Source organism: Pelodiscus sinensis, chromosome 1 (assembly GCF_052426305.1).
Source record: "Pelodiscus sinensis isolate ZL-2025 chromosome 1, ASM5242630v1, whole genome shotgun sequence".
Classification (NCBI taxonomy): Eukaryota; Metazoa; Chordata; order Testudines; family Trionychidae; genus Pelodiscus; species Pelodiscus sinensis.
In genome coordinates, this window is record NC_143052.1 from 29,097,315 (window position 1) to 29,115,785 (window position 18,471).

The 18,471-nt window shown below is 39.5% G+C and overlaps 1 protein-coding gene across 3 annotated transcripts in view; it reads left to right on the plus strand.

Moving 5' to 3' along the window:
- The window catches only part of DLD (dihydrolipoamide dehydrogenase), a 32,958-nt gene extending 14,651 nt beyond the window's left edge, over positions 1 to 18,307 (plus strand). Inside the window, exons 4-15 of one of the 3 annotated variants that reach the window (XR_012903470.2) lie at positions 619 to 687; positions 4,284 to 4,353; positions 5,268 to 5,368; positions 6,489 to 6,632; positions 6,840 to 6,941; positions 8,796 to 8,986; positions 11,831 to 12,001; positions 12,761 to 12,950; positions 13,788 to 13,925; positions 15,547 to 15,636; positions 15,779 to 16,181; positions 17,733 to 18,307. Coding sequence is in view for 2 of the 3 variants with exons in the window: in XM_075927294.2 (XP_075783409.2) it covers positions 619 to 687; positions 4,284 to 4,353; positions 5,268 to 5,368; positions 6,489 to 6,632; positions 6,840 to 6,941; positions 8,796 to 8,986; positions 11,831 to 12,001; positions 12,761 to 12,950; positions 13,788 to 13,925; positions 15,547 to 15,636; positions 15,779 to 15,844 (1,332 nt within the window). In the remaining variant the exon portion in view is untranslated. Of the gene's footprint in view, positions 1 to 618; positions 688 to 4,283; positions 4,354 to 5,267; positions 5,369 to 6,488; positions 6,633 to 6,839; positions 6,942 to 8,795; positions 8,987 to 11,830; positions 12,002 to 12,760; positions 12,951 to 13,787; positions 13,926 to 15,546; positions 15,637 to 15,778 lie in introns of all 3 variants that reach the window. The other 2 variants (XM_075927294.2, XM_075927283.2) reach the window with 2 other exon arrangements.
- Positions 18,308 to 18,471: the final 164 nt, after the last annotated feature.

Consider the following 18,471-nt stretch of genomic DNA (forward strand, 5'->3'; position numbering starts at 1 on the left):
CTTCTTTCCTCCCTGTTTAAACAGTTGAAGATGGCCTTGTTGTTGATGTTCAGACCAGCTTTATTTTCATTTCTTTTGGGATAGCCCTAGAATGCCTTACTCTTGAAGTGAGAATCCCACAGGGTGTTTGTATTTTTATAGAAGAAAACACTGACAAGATTCATTTACCAATCTATTCCAATCACTGTTTGAGATTCTCTTTTTACTTGTCCTTGCTTAATTCCCTTTGGTTTTCTTTATTCTGAGGCATTTTTGATCCTATGTCAATCTAATTCAAGGCAGTCATCTTTCAGAGAACTACAGCTCCTGATCAGTTGAAAGAACTTACTGAAAGGTGCAGGGCGATGTTTGTACTTCTTTATACATATAAATGCTGACATTGCGTTATCCTACTGCTCAAATTATTTGTTTAAAAAGAGTGAGTAAAGAGCTAGGGGAGAACAAATCAGTCTCCAGCTAAACCTACAAACAAGAATGCTGCACAGTAACCTTTAAGGAGTAGAATTATAAAATGAGTCATTTTCCTGTGTCATTGGTGTTCACTGAGATTTTCAAATCTGCTTTTAGGAAATAAGAATGCAGTTTAGCTATAATAGTTTTTTTTTCCTTCTATTGCAGACTGTTTGTGTGGAGAAAAATGACACATTGGGTGGAACCTGTTTGAATGTTGGCTGTATTCCTTCCAAGGCAAGTGTGTGTTTCCCTAGTTTGTATAATGTTTTCACTTTGGATTTGAATACAGTGATACAGTGTTAAAAGACCTTGGATAGATTCTCAGATGGTATAAATTGTCATAGTTCCATTGACTAGAATGGAAAAGGAGAAAGAAAACACAAGGCGAAAGAAACGGATTTATTTTACAGTACTAATGAGCTAACAGGATGATGGCATTAACCAGTTAAACCAAATTAAGTCTCTTACACTAGAAACACTAAGATGAACCCACATGATCTATTCTTTAAACCAGTAGCAACTTCGGAAAGGCTTGCAGCATTAAGTTAAAGACAGTAATAATGCAGCTCTTGCATTAGTAAATGGCTGAGCCAATCCTATATCAGATGATCTACTACTGAAATACTGCAGTTGATGGTGCCCCATGTCTGTTGCAATGCATTTGCAAATATTTTATATAGATTTACATCAAAGTAGCTAGTCTCTTTCCTTCTCTGTTGTAAAAAAAAATATTTTGTGAAGCTATTTCCTGTCATCTGGTAACATACTTTTTCACATTGGTAACTATTTGTTCTCTCATTCTGACTTTTGTCTGCTCAGAAAAGGAAAAAAACAGGCCTCAGCCATCTGAATCATTCTTTCAAAGCCTGCTTGGTTAGAAGGAATGCCTCTGGGGTTTGTTTTATTTTGTTGTTTTGATTAAATTTAAACCCACAGTCCTTAGCACATGGAGTCATTAAATATCCCCTCTTCATTCCTGGTATCAGCTGTGGTGTTTTTTCCCCAAATTTCCAATCAGGGTAATTGTATTTTGCATACTTAAATTACCCTTAAAGTTTCACCTGAACACACGAATCCTGATTTAAGCTATGGTACAGAAATGTTGCTCTGTTCTGTTGAAAGAGCTGTTGTTTCAATGGTGAATGAAGTAATCCCTCTATAGAATTTGACTTCAAATTTGTAAAGCACTTGAGAATCCTTCAGGATGAGAGCAAAACATAATGTAAGATATATTTTATCTATCACAGTGTTTCTCAAACTGTGCTCTGCGGAGCCCCATGGCTCCTCGAGACATCTCCAGGGGCTCTGTGAGGTTGACAAACTGGAAATATCGATAGGTACAACACATTCAGTCAGTGGACCGCTGGGGCTCCACATAAGTACAACACATACCATCAGTGGACTGATAAATTTTTATGCATGTAATGTGCTCTGAAGCCCAAAAAGTTTGAGACCAACCGATCTATCACATAGTTATCTCTGTGGTTGCCACCTTGCTTGTCCTCTTTACAGAAGTGGGGTACGATTGTGAAGTGGGATTTAGACCCAGCTTCTAGACCTTCTCCTGAGGCCATTTGTTACTTCCGTGTGTAAAAGGGAGTGCTGGATAGGAAATAGTTCTGAACCCATGCTGTTAGACTGACAGCAACACATAGAACATGTGCAGTATTTTTCATTACAAACTACGCTCACAGCATACAAGTGGATAACATAACAGACATCCTAATAAACTGTTTCAGGTACTAGCTTTTACTAAATCTCTATGGTAACTCATTCACAGAGATCCATTAATATCTAAACAAAAATTTGCACTGCTTTGTGATACTCTGCTTCTGAGCAAGCAGGTACATTGAAAGGCTCAAAGGGCATTTAAAGTTCAGTAGAAAAAGAATTCTAATAAATATTGGTGCATCTGGTTTTTTTAAAAATTTGTAAGTCATCTGAGCATTCATAATAACAAAAGCTAATAAAAGTAATAGCTTAATTTATAAATGTTCAGGTTGAACCTCTCTAATCCAGCATCCTCGGGACCTGACTGGTGCGGAACCAGAAAATTTGCTGAACCATGGGAGATCAATATTGTCTTGTAGCATTACCAACACTTCCACTGCTTACTGGACTCTTAGAATACATTTAGAGATAAATTGGAGTTAATTAGCAGCACAGAACACTGAGAGTCAGGACTGGTGGCTGTAAACAAACTTTATGGGACCATGGGAAACTTGGCCATACCCATGATAAGTGGACATCCAGCTAACTAAAATCATGCTGGACCATGGATGTTGGCGGACTAGAGAGATTCAACCTGTATTCAAAAAGTTTCCAGGCATCTATTGTAAATCAGGTTTAGCAGTGAATAGTATTGGGAAATGAACTTTAGGATCTTATTAGGAAGCTTTCACTCCTTTGTGTCTTGAATTTATCTTCATAGAAGGTTTTTGGGTACATGCCATTAGCATTAAGGTGTAATAGTAAGTTATTAAATCCTCTCCCAAAATCCAATAATAGAAAGTGTTTGTTTTTGTTGTTTATGACATATCTAACAGAATTTTTTCCTTTCTAATTTTGACAATTTACGCAGTGATGATGCAGCTGAGTGTACATTCTAAGTAGTCATACATTTATTAAAAAAAACAAGTTTTGCACATAGATGCTCCTGGTTTACAAAAACAAACCTGATTATCTCAGCCTGACAAACTGTACTTTTACTCAGACTATAATACACTATATTATGATCACAAATATAAATTATGTATTTTTTAGGTTCATTTGCAGCCTCTTCTAGCCCCAGTTTTTTAGACTTTGGCATTCTTCACAATTTTGCTCCTCTGCCCTGTTTCAGGTACACTGAAGTACAGACACATCATCCTCATGCATCTTCTCTGGCTCTCCACTTCTGAGTACAGTTCAGAATTATCCTTGTAACAGTAGAACTTCAGAGTTATGAACTGACCAAGTTAAGTGCACACCTCTTTTGGAACCAGAATATGCCGTCAGGCAGCAGCAGAGACAAAAAAGCAAATATAGTACAGGACCGGGTTTAAATGTAAACTACCAAAAAACACACATTTTTCTCCTGAATATTAAAGTTTCAAAGCTTTCAAAGTTTTCAGAGTCAATGTACAGTTGTAAACTTTTGAAAGAACAACCTAATGTTTTGCTCAGAGATATGAACATTTCAGAGTTATGAACAACCTCCATTCTCTAGTTGTTTAACTCTGAGGTTCTACTGAATCAGAAGGACTGTAAGTTAGTTTCTGAACTAGATCTGTTTCCTCCTCCACCTTCTCCAAGTTTTTATACATTCTCATGTTCCCTCAGATGTGAGATTATGTACTAGGGCAGAGAACAAGACAGTTTTCCTCTGCAGCTCTTTGTCTCTGGGACATCCAAATTGTGTCTGTCTCAAAGCTCTGTATCATTATAATTTTCAAATGAAAATTTACTAGGCCAAATTAATGCCTGGTTTGACTGTTAAAGTCAGCAGAATTAAATCAGGCTTGAATTTGGCTTTTCTTACTCATGTAATTATGTCTGAAACAGCAAGCAGAGGGTGAGCAAAATTAACTTTGTAAATCTGTTTAATGCCAAAGAATTTTGGGAAATGACTTGTATAAAATGTCCTACATAAAATGAAATTGTGGCCTCGTATATATTTTAAATTTTGAATAAAACTTTTCTTGGTGATAATGGTGAAAGTGTTTATTGAAAACTAACGTTAAAATATTTTTTGCTGATGTTGGGAACGAATAGTGATCTCAACAGTTTGATTGTTTTTTTAATATGTTATGGTCTGACTCCATATTAAATTATGTTTTTCTATGTGGTAGGCTTTGCTGAACAACTCACATCTGTATCATTTGGCCCATGGAAAGGATTTTGCTAGTAGAGGAATTGAAAGTGAGTATGAAGTACACGTTAGCATTGTAAACATATTAGGGATGTAATCGACTAGTTGACTATCCGATAAGCAAAAGCTTATCGGATAGTCAACACACTAGTCGCTTCCCTTCCCCACGTTTGCTGCCTCTATCAGAAAGAAGTAGCCCGGGTGTGGAGGGGAGCTGGCTTAAAAGCCTGCTCCCCCTCTTCCCCCCGCTCCAGCTCCATGGGAGGAGGCAGAGGCGCAAGGCGATGCTCTACCTTTGAAATGTACAAGAGTACCCGCTGGGGCTCTTGTACATTTCAAAGATTGAAACACTGCATGGAGTGGCACATGGAGCCCGGAGTCAAAGGGGAACTCCCTGCTGGCCCCAGACTCCATGTGGCATTTCAATCTTTGTACGCCGCACGGTCCTTCTGCCTTTCTGGGCGGTCTCTTGCTACATTTTAAAGCGGAAGTGCCCTTATTGACTAATTGTATAGTCGATGGAAATTCCAGCTCCTGTTCGATTAGTTGATTAATTTTAGCATCCGTAAAACGTGTGGTTTTGCACAGTGCCTTTTAAATGTGCAAATCTTTGACCACTTCACCTGATTGAATAGATAGTAGGAAAGCCTACCAGGCTTACAAAATCAACTGGAATGTTAGAAATTTGTTTCTATTCCTTGAAATCAACTTCTTGGAAAGTTGCAAATTAAAATGATTCATTTTCTACTGCAACAAAATGGAATTGGTCTCATCTATATTTGAAAAATATGAAGTTAATTTTTCTACTCTGATAGCTGAATGCTCTTTTTAACCCATTAATGAGGTCATTCAGCGCCTCTTACTGTGGCACAGAACTTTTTTTTTTTTTCAGATAACCTTTAAGTTGAGATATATAAAGATACTGAAATACAAGGGAAAAATAAAGATGTATAAAACATTATAGTTACAGGACTCCAGCTGAATTTAGAGAAGATGATGGAACAGAAAAGTGGTGCAGTAAAGTCTTTAACGGGTGGAATTGCCCATTTGTTTAAACAGAACAAGGTTAGTTTGGGCTGTGTGTCTCATACTGTTTTTCTGCATAAGTTTTTTTTCCTTTTCTATTGAATCTACTTTTTACCTCTGAGATTAATTAAAATGGTTAATAAGTGATCAGCAATGATAGAATTTGACCACTTTACTTTTAGGAAGACTTGCTTATCTGCAATTCAGTATTTTTATATTTAGAACTGTTTTTTTCCTTTTCTTAAAAGGGTGTCACATTATTGTTCAGTTTGCAATCATAGAAGACTAGGGTTGGAAGAGACCTCAGGAGGTCATCCAGTCCAAACTGTTGCTCAAAGCAGGACCAACCCCAACTAAATTATTCTAGCCAGGGCTTTGTTAAGCCTGGCCTTAAAAACCTCTAAGGATGAGATGCTGCCATCTCACTAGGCAACCTATTCCAGGCTTCACCACCCTCCTAGTGAAATAGTTTTTCCTAATATCCAACCTAGATCTCCCATGCTGCAAATTGAGACCATTGCTTCCTGTTTTGTCATCTGCCACCACTGAGAATAGCTTGGCTCTATCCTCTTTGAGAAACCCTCCTCCCCCTTTCAGGAAGTTTAAATGCTGCTGTCAAATCCCCACTTATTCTTTTCTTCTGCTTACAAAATAAGAACAGTTTCCTCAACCTGTCTTCAAAGGCATGTATCCCTGCTCCCTAATCATTTTCCGAGCCTTCTGCTGGATGTCTCCAATTTGTCTTTTCTGTAGTTGGGAGCCCAAACTGTATGCAATGCTCCATATGTGGTCTCATCTGCAGTAATTCCCAGGTCCTTTTCTGCAGAACTGGGAACCAACTGGCTAAACAGCAGCCTATAGTAGTGCATGGGATTCTTGCATCCTAAGTGTAGGACTCTGCACTTGTTCTTGTTGAAGCTTTTCATATTTCTCTTGGCCCAGTCCTCCAATTTGTTTAGGCCTCTCTGGACCCTATCCCTACCCTCCAGCATATCTACCTTTCCCCCAGTTTAGTGTCATCAGTAATGAAGTGATAGATCAGTAGAGAATCCATTTGTCACTACAGATCTATTGAGATTAAAGTTATTTTGGTTGTAAAATATGTATGCAATCATTTAAATTGTGAAACTTTGTATTTATTCTATTCTCATTTGTAAAGGTCACACATGTGCCTGGGTTTGGAAAAATAACTGGGAAAAACCAAGTCACAGCAACCAAAGAGGATGGCAGCACTCAGGTTATCAATACAAAGAATATCCTCATAGCCACAGGTTCAGAAGTTGCTCCCTTCCCTGGAATTATGGTATGATTTTAATTAGTAACTTTAATGGTATTGTTTTTCATTATTGTGTTGTTACTGATTGTCATTTATTGAGTAACAGTTTTCTGCAACTTATTAGTTATTGCTGTGCGATATTTTTCCTCCCTAAGAAGGAAGCTTACACTAGTGTTCAGTATACTACATAATTTCAAACTGTCTAAAATAGCTTTTTCCTTTGTTAATTATTAGATTGATGAAGACACAATTGTATCATCAACTGGTGCATTATCCCTGAAACAAGTCCCTGAAAAGATGGTTGTCATTGGTGCAGGAGTCATTGGTGTGGAATTGGTAAGAGGCTTATTTATACAACTTATGCTTTCAGTAGATAAAGAAACAGGATATAACTATTTGTCACTGGATCTGGAGCTACGAATTTAAATCTGTATATTGTGTTAGTATTAGGACATAATATGGCTGGGGGGATTTTTAATGAGAGAGAGCACCAAGTCACTAGTTAGATCACCTTTCATTGGCAGTGAGAGAGACTACCAATCAGTTATTAATTCTGTCTAAAAAGCTGGATTGTAGTTGAGTTCTCAGTGGACGAGAGTCCATGTTTTTAAAACTACTGAGACTGGTTGGAAGTCTCAGCAGAGAGTTGAGGAACCGAATGAGTATAAAGGGTGAAATATAATCTTGCCTCTCAAGCTCTTCCAGTTCAGTGCTCTGAGGAAGTTTGCACTACAGTTTCTCCTTCTGAATCTGCTCTCTACAGTGGGAGAACTTCATGCTAAAGAGCTGTCAATTAAGCACACTTGCCACATTTAACATCAGGAAATCTTGTTGATAGGATGTTATGTTTATTGTAGCTAATAATCAATGGAGTAACATTTTGGGACTGAAAGAGGCTAATCAGCACTTTTAGGTCTGTCTCCTTCTCTTTTCTCACCCTGTATCCTGCCCATTCCTATATAGATCTAATATTTAAAAAATATATTGATCTTACAAAATTTATTGAAAATTTGGTCAGAGCATACCCACTAAAGCCCAGCACTAAATGTACTCATCAGCCCTGTATCTTGATTTTTATGGGGGAAAAACTTCAATATTTTACTTTATCCGTGAAGTGCATGTGCTTGAGGGAAAGACTTGCATAAGAGATGTAGTATTTTCACAGAGGGGTGATAATGTTTATCTGCTTTTTAGGGCAGTGCTTTTGACAGCGAGTGCTTTAGTTTCACTTAAGCAGAATCTGACATTGTTTTGACTTTGCTCCAGTGGTACTGGAACACTATAGATTTTGTTGCATTTAGGTTTTTTGGTTACATTCTGATTTCTGGATTCTGAACGTTTTTATACCCAAGATCTAATTATTTTAATAGGTATCTACTTACAGCATTTAGTTCTATTGCCAAGGCAACTAGTAAGCTAAGTAATGTACTCAGCTAATCTACATGGAAGCCAGCTTATATTATTGTGTATCTTCCCTTCACTGTTCCTGTGCCTCGACTTTTGCCTTTTTGTTTCATTAGCTGTTTGCATTGTATTGATGTGGACAGATCTCTGGGATAAGGCCTGACTTTTTAATTCTAAATTTGTACACCTAGCACAACAAGCTCACAGGCCCTAGTACAAATAAACAATCTAATACAGGGGTGGCCAACCCATTCTGGGCAAAGAGCCAAGATAGCAGTGGATCCAGCGCCAAAGAGCCAGGGCAAAGTTGTCGAGCAAAAAAAAAAAAAAAATCACATTTAAACGCATTTAGAGGCTTTTTGGCCCCATTAGGCTCCCACCAGCCAACACCATCTTTAATTCTACATCTTTCATGGCCGCGCCGAATGGCTCTCCTGCACAGGGAGCCAGGAGGAGAGGGCCATTTTTGGGGGTGCATGGGTGGCTTCCAAGCCGGGGGGGGGGGGAGGGAGACTTTGCAAGCTGCACACTTGGGGGGGGGAGAGCCGCATACAGCTCATGAGCCTCAGGTTGGCCACGGCTGATCTAATAACTCTAGGAATACGTATATACGTGTGCACATATGTTTATCACCATTGTAGTGGCCTGATGAGGGCCCTGTTACAGTATGCATTGCCCCTATTATGAAGATTCTAAACAGTAATTATTCAAATATGGAGGACTGCAGTTTCTTTTTCAAAGTTTTGTTTTTTGTAACAAAATAATGATTTATTGTATTGACTGCAGGGTTCAGTTTGGCAGCGTCTTGGTGCAGATGTAACAGCTGTTGAATTCTTAAGCCATGTTGGTGGAATGGGTATTGATATGGAGATCTCCAAAAACTTTCAGCGCATCCTTCAGAAACAAGGACTCAAATTTAAATTAAATACCAAGGTTACTGGTGCCACCAAGAGGCCAGATGGAAAAATTGACGTTTCGTAAGTGCTTAACACATGATATATGGGAATCATAGATATATACTTCCCTACCAGAAATCGAACTAAAAATACAGCTTTAGATTTATCATAGAATCATAGGACTGGAAGGGACCTCGAGAGGTCATCGAGTACAGCCCCCCGCCCTCAAGGCAGGACCAAGCTCTGTCTACACCATCCCTGACAGATGTCTATGTAACCTGTTCTTAAATATCTCCAGAGAGGGAGATTCCACCACCTCCCTTGGCAATTTATTCCAATATTTGACCACCCAGACAGGAATTTTTTCCTAATGTCCAATCTAAACCTCCCTTGCTGCACTTCAAGCCCATTACTCCTTGTCCTGTCCTCAGAAACCAAGAGGAACAAATTTTCTCCTTCCTCCTTGTGACACCCTTTTAGATATTTGAAAACTGCTATCATGTCCCCCCTTAATCTTCTTTTTTCCAAACTAAACAAGCCCAGTTCATGAAGCCTGGCTTCATAGGTCATGTTCTCTAGACCTTTAATCATTCTTGTCGCTCTTCTCTGTACCCTTTCCAGTTTCTCCACATCTTTCTTGAAATGTGGCGCCCAGAACTGGACACAGTACTCCAGCTGAGGCCTAACTAGTGCAGAGTAGAGTGGCAGAATGACTTCACGAGTTTTGCTTACAACACACCTGTTGATACAACCTAGAATCATATTTGCTTTTTTTGCAGCAGCATCACACTGTTGACTCATATTCAACTTGTGGTCCACTATGACCCCTAGATCCCTTTCCGCCATGCTCCTTCCTAGACAGTCGCTTCCCATCTTGTATGTATGGAACTGATTGTTCCTTCCTAAGTGGAGCACTTTGCATTTCTCTTTATTAAACTTCATCCTGTTTACCTCTGACCATTTCTCTAACTCGCTAAGGTCATTTTGAATTATGTCCCTATCCTCCAAAGAAGTTGCAACCCCACCCAGTTTGCAAACTTAATAAGCGTACTGTCTATCCCAATATCTACATCATTGATGAAGATATTGAACAGTACGGGTCCCAAAACAGACGCTTGCGGAACCTCCACTTGTTATCCCTTTCCAGCAGGATTTAGCACTGTTAACAACAATTCTCTTACTACGGTTATCCAGCCAATTATGCACCCACCTTATCGTGGCCCTATCTAAGTTATATTTGCCTAGTTTATCAATAAGAATAAGAATTTGGGGTATAATTTACTGTATAAATAAAACTATAAACAATGACAATGTGATTTGAGTACAAACATGAACTAAATTAAAAGCTAAGGTTAAACTATACTCAAACTTATTCAGTTGTTGCAGTTCCGTACATAGGGATAAAACTTGCATAGCTTTTTTTCAAACTCCCAATATCTTACGTAATGCCAAGAGGAGTGAATGACGGATGCCATTTCAGTTCCAACTTTAATACCTTACAGTTTTGAAATTTACATTTAAGGATGTAAAATTTCAATTATTTGGCTAATTGAATAGTCGATGCAGTTTGTATTGATTGTTCGATTAGTCAATAAGGGTGCTTTTTTTGGATGGGGAACCTATACAGGAAGGATGGGTTCCCTGCCTTCTGCAACCCTGGGCTATCTATACAGAATCATCTTGCAATAGAATGATTTCAAGCATTTCCACAATGCTGTTTAACTTTCGAGGTACAGGTCAAACCTCTAAAATCCAGGACTCTCTGGTCTGTGCTAGACCATGGATATTACTGGACCAGGGAGCCCTGGCTGGCCAGGATCAGAAGTGCAGCCTTGGCTGGGCTGGCGGTGGGGAACACAGCCCCAGTGGGGCAGCATGGTGGGAAGCACAGCCCTGGCCAGGGCTGATGGCTAGGAGTGCAGCCCCAACTGGGGCTGGAGGCAACGGGGTCAGCAGCCAGGAGCGCAGTCCTGGCAAGGGCTGGCAAGGTGGGGAGCACAGGCCTGGTTGGGGGTGATGCTGTGCACCCCTGATTAGGGCTGGCGGCGGCAGGACTGGCAGCCAGGAGCGTAATCCTGGCCAGGGCTGGAGTCAACGGGTCCAGCACCTGGATGCACAGCCCGGGTTAGCACTGTGGGAGGCATAGCCAAGGTTGGAGGCAGCAGGGCACCCCTGTCTGGAGCTGGTGTAGTGATCGGGGAGGGCTAGATGCAGCATGGCAGGCAGTCCGGAGTGCAGTCCCAGCCGGGAGCAGAACCCTATACCCAGGTAGGGAGCCTTGACCTCCCCTTGACCAGCAAATTCTGTGGTTTGGGATCACTCAGGTCTCGGGTTCTGGACAAAGGAGGTTTGATCTGTACAAATGCTGTGGCTACTGTTTTAGTATTTGTAATATAAAACCAGAGGATGCAAGATAAAATATTGAGTAATTGGGGATACATTTTATGAATCTTATAATTTTGCTTTATAGTAGGAACTGAACTTCAACTGCTAGTACTGTTTTTATATTCTTAAGCATGCTATAGCTTGAAATAGTTTCTTACATTTTAATGAGACCTTTCAGTGCCTATTCCTCTTAATGACAATCTCTTTAACAAGGTTGAAGGGAGGGATAGCTCAGTGATTTGAGCATTGGTCTGCTAAACCCAGGGTTGTGAGTTCAATCCTTGCGGAGGCCATTTAGAGATTGGGGCAAAAATTCATCAGGGATGGTACTTGGTCCTGCTGAGAAGGCAGGGGACTGGACTCGATGACCTTTCAAGGTCCCTTCCAGTTCTAGCAGATAGTCAATCTCCATTATTTAATTAAATTATTTTGATTTATTAGTCAAAGAAGTTGCCAGGTCTCAATTATATTTAACATCTTCATATTTTTATTGTACGTAGCATCTCTTTACAGCTACTTTTTTTTCTGTCCTTTCTTCAGTATTGAAGCAGCTGCTGGTGGGAAGTCAGAAGTGATCACCTGTGATGTGTTACTTGTTTGCATTGGTCGACGTCCTTTTACTCAGAACCTTGGTTTGGAAGATGTTGGAATTGAGCTTGATAACAAGGGTAGAATACCAATCAACACCAGATTCCAAACCAAAATTCCAAAGTAAGCAAGATGTTTAAAACAGTTTTCAGTAGCTTTCAGTTAGTCACATTTACTTCATATATTCTACAAAGATAACAGGATTTTGATTTAGAATGCAATATCTTTAAAAAAGGTGGAAAGAGAAATTTATTAACCTATAAAATATATTTCATTTGTAATAGTAACTGAACATAGTTTAACTTTTTTAAGGAAAGGAAAATTCAACGGCAGGGTGTTTTGATAGCATGAAAGAGGCAGAGAATAGTGTACAGGATGAGGTCTCTAGTTTCCTCTTGGGTTAAATCAGCTCAGACATGGGAAGTAAGCACTTCATACATTACAGGCTGCCCCCGACTTGTGACGTGATCTGTTTCGGAGATAGTGTTGCAAGTCGGGGACGTCGTAAATTCAGGGCCGAGGACATAAGTCAGGGGATTTTGACCCCTTCTGCACTTACAGAAAAGGTTGTAAGTGTGAGGGGTCGTAAATTGGGCCGTCGCAAAGCGGGGGCCTCCTGTACAGTAAAGTTTATAAAGCTATTTGCAAAAATACAAGTAGCGCTAACCTGTAGAAAATAGCTACTAATCTTAGATTGGAGGGCTAATCTAGCAAATTGAGTATAGAAACAATACACAATGGGTAATTACTTTAATATATTTTTGTTAGACTTTCTGTTTACAAACTTATTTAAACTAATATGTCTGTCATATAATAATGTAGCTGAAATTCTCTATATGTTCTTTTTAAACAGCAGTGTTTTGTGTTTCATTTGTCTCGTAGCATTTATGCTATAGGTGATGTAGTTGCTGGGCCAATGCTGGCTCACAAAGCTGAGGATGAAGGCATTCTCTGTGTTGAGGGAATAGCTGGAGGTGCAGTTCACATTGACTATAACTGTGTGCCCTCAGTAATTTACACGCATCCTGAAGTTGCCTGGATTGGCAAATCAGAGGAACAATTAAAAGAGGAGGTACTGTTTTCTCTCTGGGTTACTTTACTTTAGGGTCTTGGATGTGTTAATGTAGACTTTTATGAGTTGTGGCTGAATCACCATAGATGTGTGTTACCTTCCCCCCCCCCCCCCAAAAAAATCACGTACTCCATCAAAAATCAGAAAAAAAAATAAAAAGGCAGGTATCTTGGCATCAAATGGGGTTGAATCAATGTGAAAGTTCATACATTAGCATTGTTATTGAATAGTGTTAATTGATGATCTTCATCTTTCCCTGTTGCCAACAGTGTGTAAAGTAGGTGCTTTGTTCAGGCCTGTAAATGTAGATAGTTTATTGTCTAGCTGGGAATACCTGATTGTTGGGAGGTTTTGGGGTGGGCTGATTGGTTTATTTTTTGATAAATTGAGGTCTGTAATATATTCCTTTGTAGTAAGAAAATATTTTATTTGAAATCACTCTGAACTGGTCTCTTGTCAGAGGTAATTTAAATAGTTCACATCAAAAGTAAGATAGAGCAGTTACATTTTTATACAGTTCATGCTGATGAACTACTCTTCCATAGTCATATTTTATCTAATACTGGTAACAGGTGTTAAATATTTGAAAGTTTTATGGATGGAGAGCAATATAAAAAGTAAAATATAATGATAGTTGGGTGGGAGCGAGCCAAGGGTTTACATTAGTCAAATAGGCCATCTAAGCTACAGTGAAAAATCAAGTGAATTTTAGAATGTGTACAAATATATTTTTTGCTGAGTATATAAGACTGTAAGCACCTTCTTGCACAATTACACCTTCACCCATTCTTGCAATACACTGTGTAAATTGTCAGTGACCTATATCTATTTTTGTAGGGGACAGAATACAAAATTGGAAAGTTTCCATTTGCTGCTAACAGCCGAGCTAAAACTAATGCTGACACAGATGGCTTGGTGAAGATACTTAGTCAGAAATCAACAGACAGGATGCTGGGTGCTCACATTCTAGGCGCAGTGAGTATTGTAAAAGATGGGTACTTCTTTTTCTGTTTCTCAGCTCCAGTGGTGATCTACTATATATTTGAGAGCATTTGTGTGCGTTGGTTCGTTTGTTTGTTCGTTCAAGAACTCCTCCTAAGCAGTAAGAGCGTAAGGATTGGGATGTGGCTGGAATGGGATTGTTTCTCATAAAATAATACAAGAAAGAGAGAGAATCATCAGGCAGGTGAAAGGGACTGCCTGGAGGTGACCTTTCCTCCCCACAGCTTCCAACCTTGTCCAAGACTGCCCCAGTTTTGAGCCTTCTACCCCCCCAGGCAGCTTTTTAGAGAGGGTGCAGGGGATTAAACTCTTCTCCCTCTCCCCCTTCCGATTTGTATCGGAACATTGCTGGCTGTTATCCTTCATCAGGGAACGAGAGGACAGTGCACAGTTTGCTACATTCCTCACTCTGGCTGAGGAGCACAGGGGGGTGACCAACCTGGATCTGGATATGCATGCCTTCCCCCTGACTGTGCCTGCTGGAGTGTTCCTTCAAAAAAAATACAGGGCAAGCTTTGAGTCTCTTTGTGTCACTATATTTAGCATTTATTTTACACACTTTATTAACTCTGAATTGAATCTTACAATTTTCTGGCCAAGGCAGGCTGTGGGTGCCACTCCTTTTTGAGTTAATCAGGTACTCTACATGGGTCTCCAGAAGAGGGCTGCACAGAACAATGTGAAGTGTTGATTTCATGCAATGGAAACCTGAGCTAGCGTCTCAAACAATAATCAAGAATAGCATGGGCAGAATGACATTTTATTTTGCCTTACTGGCAATTTGTGTATAATTGGGGTGTTGTTCACCACTGCCACTAATATAGAAAATGAGATTTTGGTTTAGTATGCTTGCATTCTGTCATTTTTTGCTTTGGTGTAAATTATTACAGCAGTCCAATGTGATCAATGTATACAACAGTGCAATTGTTTTGTATTTTTTATCCTTTTTCTTTCACAACTATACTGTGTGGCTACGTCTAGACTGGCATGATTTTCCGGAAATGCTTTTAACAGAAAAGTTTTCCGTTAAAAGCATTTTTGGAAAAGCATGTCTAGATTGGCAAGACGCTTTTCCGCAAAAGCACTTTTTGCGGAAAAGCGTCCATGGCCAATCTAGACGCAAAAAAGCCCCGATCACCATTTTCGCGATCGGGGCTTTTTTGTGGAAAACAAATCTCTGCTGTCTACACTGGCCCTTTTGCGCAAAAGTTTTTCGGAAAAAGACTTTTGCCTGAACGGAAGCAGCATAATATTTCCGCAAAAACACTGACAATCTTACATGAGATCGTCAGTGCTTTTGCGGAAATTCAAGCGGCCAGTGTAGACAGCTGGCAAGTTTTTTCCGGAAAAGCGGCTGATTTTCCGGAAAAACTGGCCAGTCTAGACACAGCTCTTATGTGTGACCAGTGGGTAGAGGCATTAACTAAATTAACCAGATGCTAATACTTAGCACTGCTGAATGTGATTAGTTTTTTAGCAGAAGAGAACACTTATGACAAGCTGACTGTATTGTAGCTAACTAGTAAGCTAGCATGCTCATTGTTTGCATGTCTTTGCAGTTGTACAATTTGCAGTAAATATATGTTACATGCAGGGTGCTGGAGAGATGATTAATGAAGCTGCTCTTGCTATGGAATATGGAGCATCATGTGAAGATGTAGCCAGAGTTTGCCATGCCCATCCAGTAAGTTGGCATTAAGTAATCTATCATTCTGTAACTTTTTTCCTCAGTGTTTGGCATAAAACATACATAGTTACATAGGCATTAAATACTTGTCCCCTTATTCTCTTCTAATGACTTCTACCTTTGTTTTTGCTTCCTATAGACGGTGTCAGAAGCCTTCAGGGAAGCAAACCTCGCAGCCTCTTTTGGCAAAGCTATCAACTTCTAAAATGCAAGCACAATCATTTGTATACATATAGTACATTTCTTCTGAAAATGGACTGTTGGCTTTTGCAGAAGACTGGGTCTTTGAGTATTTCAGAACCCGAATTAAGTTAATTTGCTTTGTTTAAATATCAAATGTTTAAACATACAGGTTTTGGAACAAATGGAATTATCCTGTTGCTGTATATTAATACACTTAGAAACTGTGTGCATCATGGGTGTTTCAGAAAACAAGCTTAAAAGAGAGAACAATTTTTTTATAAAAATGAACATTTCACTGCTGCACAGCGTAATCAAGAACACTGGCCAACACACATGGCTAATATTGCCCTGCATAGCTGGTATGTTATCATTTGGAATACTAATATTCCAGTGGAATGCTGGCACTTAAAAATGCCATTGTCCTCTCTGAACAAAGTTGTTGTGGCATTCTTTAGTAAAAGGTTTCATTTTTTTTTTTTCTGAAATGCAGAAACCATAGCTTTTGGTTACTTGGATCCTAGTAGAGTAGGGATTACTTGGATGAGGCCATTTACTGTAGGTGAACTGAAGATTTTTCTTTGTAGAAAGATAGTCTGGCAGTGTCAGTACCTTTCATTTCCATGCATATTGTTTTCATATTGAAAACACATCTGTAAAATTTTGCTTTCACTTGCAAAAAAAATCAAGCATTAATGGAGAAATGAAAATTCAATGGAGGAAAATTAATTGAATATTATTGTCACATAATCCTATCCATCTTCTCATTTCTAATGAATTTCCATTGTCCAGAGACTGTTAAAATTCTCTTGAAATGCTTTAAAAACTAAGCAGCATTAGTTCTATGTGCAACAGCACCTTGAACAACGATGGTTAGGCACTTCTCTGCTCTTTCCAAACATACTGATGTAGTGTGTGTGTCAGTTCCCCAGCAGATTCTAGGGTGCTTTCTTCCCTCCTCCTCTTCTGTCTCCTCTTCATTTCTTTGTCTGGTCTCTCGTCTATTACTTTAGAATCTGTTTTCCTGCAGCGGGAATGTTTCATACTTGAAAGGGCTCCAGTCTTTCATGAGTAAATGCTTTGGCTGGGGAATTCAAGCTTTTTGTAGGTGACTTTAGAGAGTTTGATACAGAAGGGTTAGTTTCCTGTATTAAGTTCTTGAGTTCCTCTGTGCAGCTAACTCCATGCACTCCTTATCGTGGTTCCCTTAGCTCATCTGCATTAAGGATTTTCTGAAATTCTCCAACCATTGCTTTAGCACAGGCTCAGCTTCATTGGTGCAAGTGCAGACTGGCTTCTGGTGTTTTTCCCACCATGTCATTGGAACTGGTCTAAAACTGCACTATTGGAGAAATAACGGGAGAATTTCTGGAGACCTATATAATGCATGTCTAAACTGGCCAAGCTCTTATGTCTGGGGGGCAGAAACTTGCTGGGTATGAAGGAATGAAATGCATAAATGGATAAGACTGTGGACTGCTGGAATTTGCACAGTGATTTTGCATGAGAGAAATACTGTACAAGTGTAGCTTGTTTTCCTTGTGGGCTTCCTTTCTTCCTTTATTTGACTCTTATTTATTTTGTCCTGATCCCCAAAGCCTAATTTTTATAGGTCTTGGTGTCAGATACACTCATTGCTTCTAAATCTTAATGGGAGGGAAACATACTTAGGTTGGTGTTTTTTTTTTTTTAAATTTGCACTAGAGCCACTCAACTTTGTGTTTGCATGGGACTTTTGGTAGGTGTATTCTCTTGCTGTTTTTATAGCAGTTGATCTCTGTAGTGATCTGTTATGTATGTTGAATAATGGAAATATGATCAGCAGTTGGTTAATCAGTATTTTTAGAAAACTGTAAACAGTGGTAAAACTCTGGAATTAATACGCTTTTCTGTCTCTTCTTGACTGTCTTCAGTATGTGCAGAAGTGGATTGAGGCCAGGGCCCTTTTGAGCCTGTCTCTTCAGAGCTGGCTGAAAGGACCCATGAGTTGGTGAGAGAGCCAGAATCTACGTGGGTTTACGTGGAAGTGATAGCAAGAACTCTGAGTGAAGCGAAGATGAAGTGTGTTTGTGAAACTGGGGGAGGAAGATCTGGGACATGTGGAATTGGGGGGGGGGGGGTCCTCCACGGGGAAGCCTTATATTATGATGGATCCATGATGCATTTACTTTTGATCCACCTCTGCCTTTTGGATAAATGTTTTTTGAAAGCTTTCTATATGTCCCTTCTGCACAATGCCTGCTCTCTACTATGAAGCTCACCAAAACAATGGGAAATTTTCACAAAATCTTGGGGAAAACTCACGCTGCTTTCCCCCCTTTTTTGAAGGGCTCTCTACCTGTTTGAACACTAAGGTGAATTTTTACACACATTTCATCTTGTTTTTCTCAAAACAGAAAACCTAGGAAACGGACTCTCAACTACTTACTAATAGTTGGGAGATCTGGTTCTCCCTAATCTCTCTAAATAAATAAAATTCAAGCCCTCACATCCTGTTGATGTATTTTTTTCTTTTCTCACCTTACCATTCTACACCAACTACTCATACAGAGGAATAGTTGTAAAGGGTAAAGAAGTGAAATGAGGGTACTAAGAACCACAGAGGGACAACTAACTACAGATACGTTTGGAGCATAAAGTCCAATATCCAAA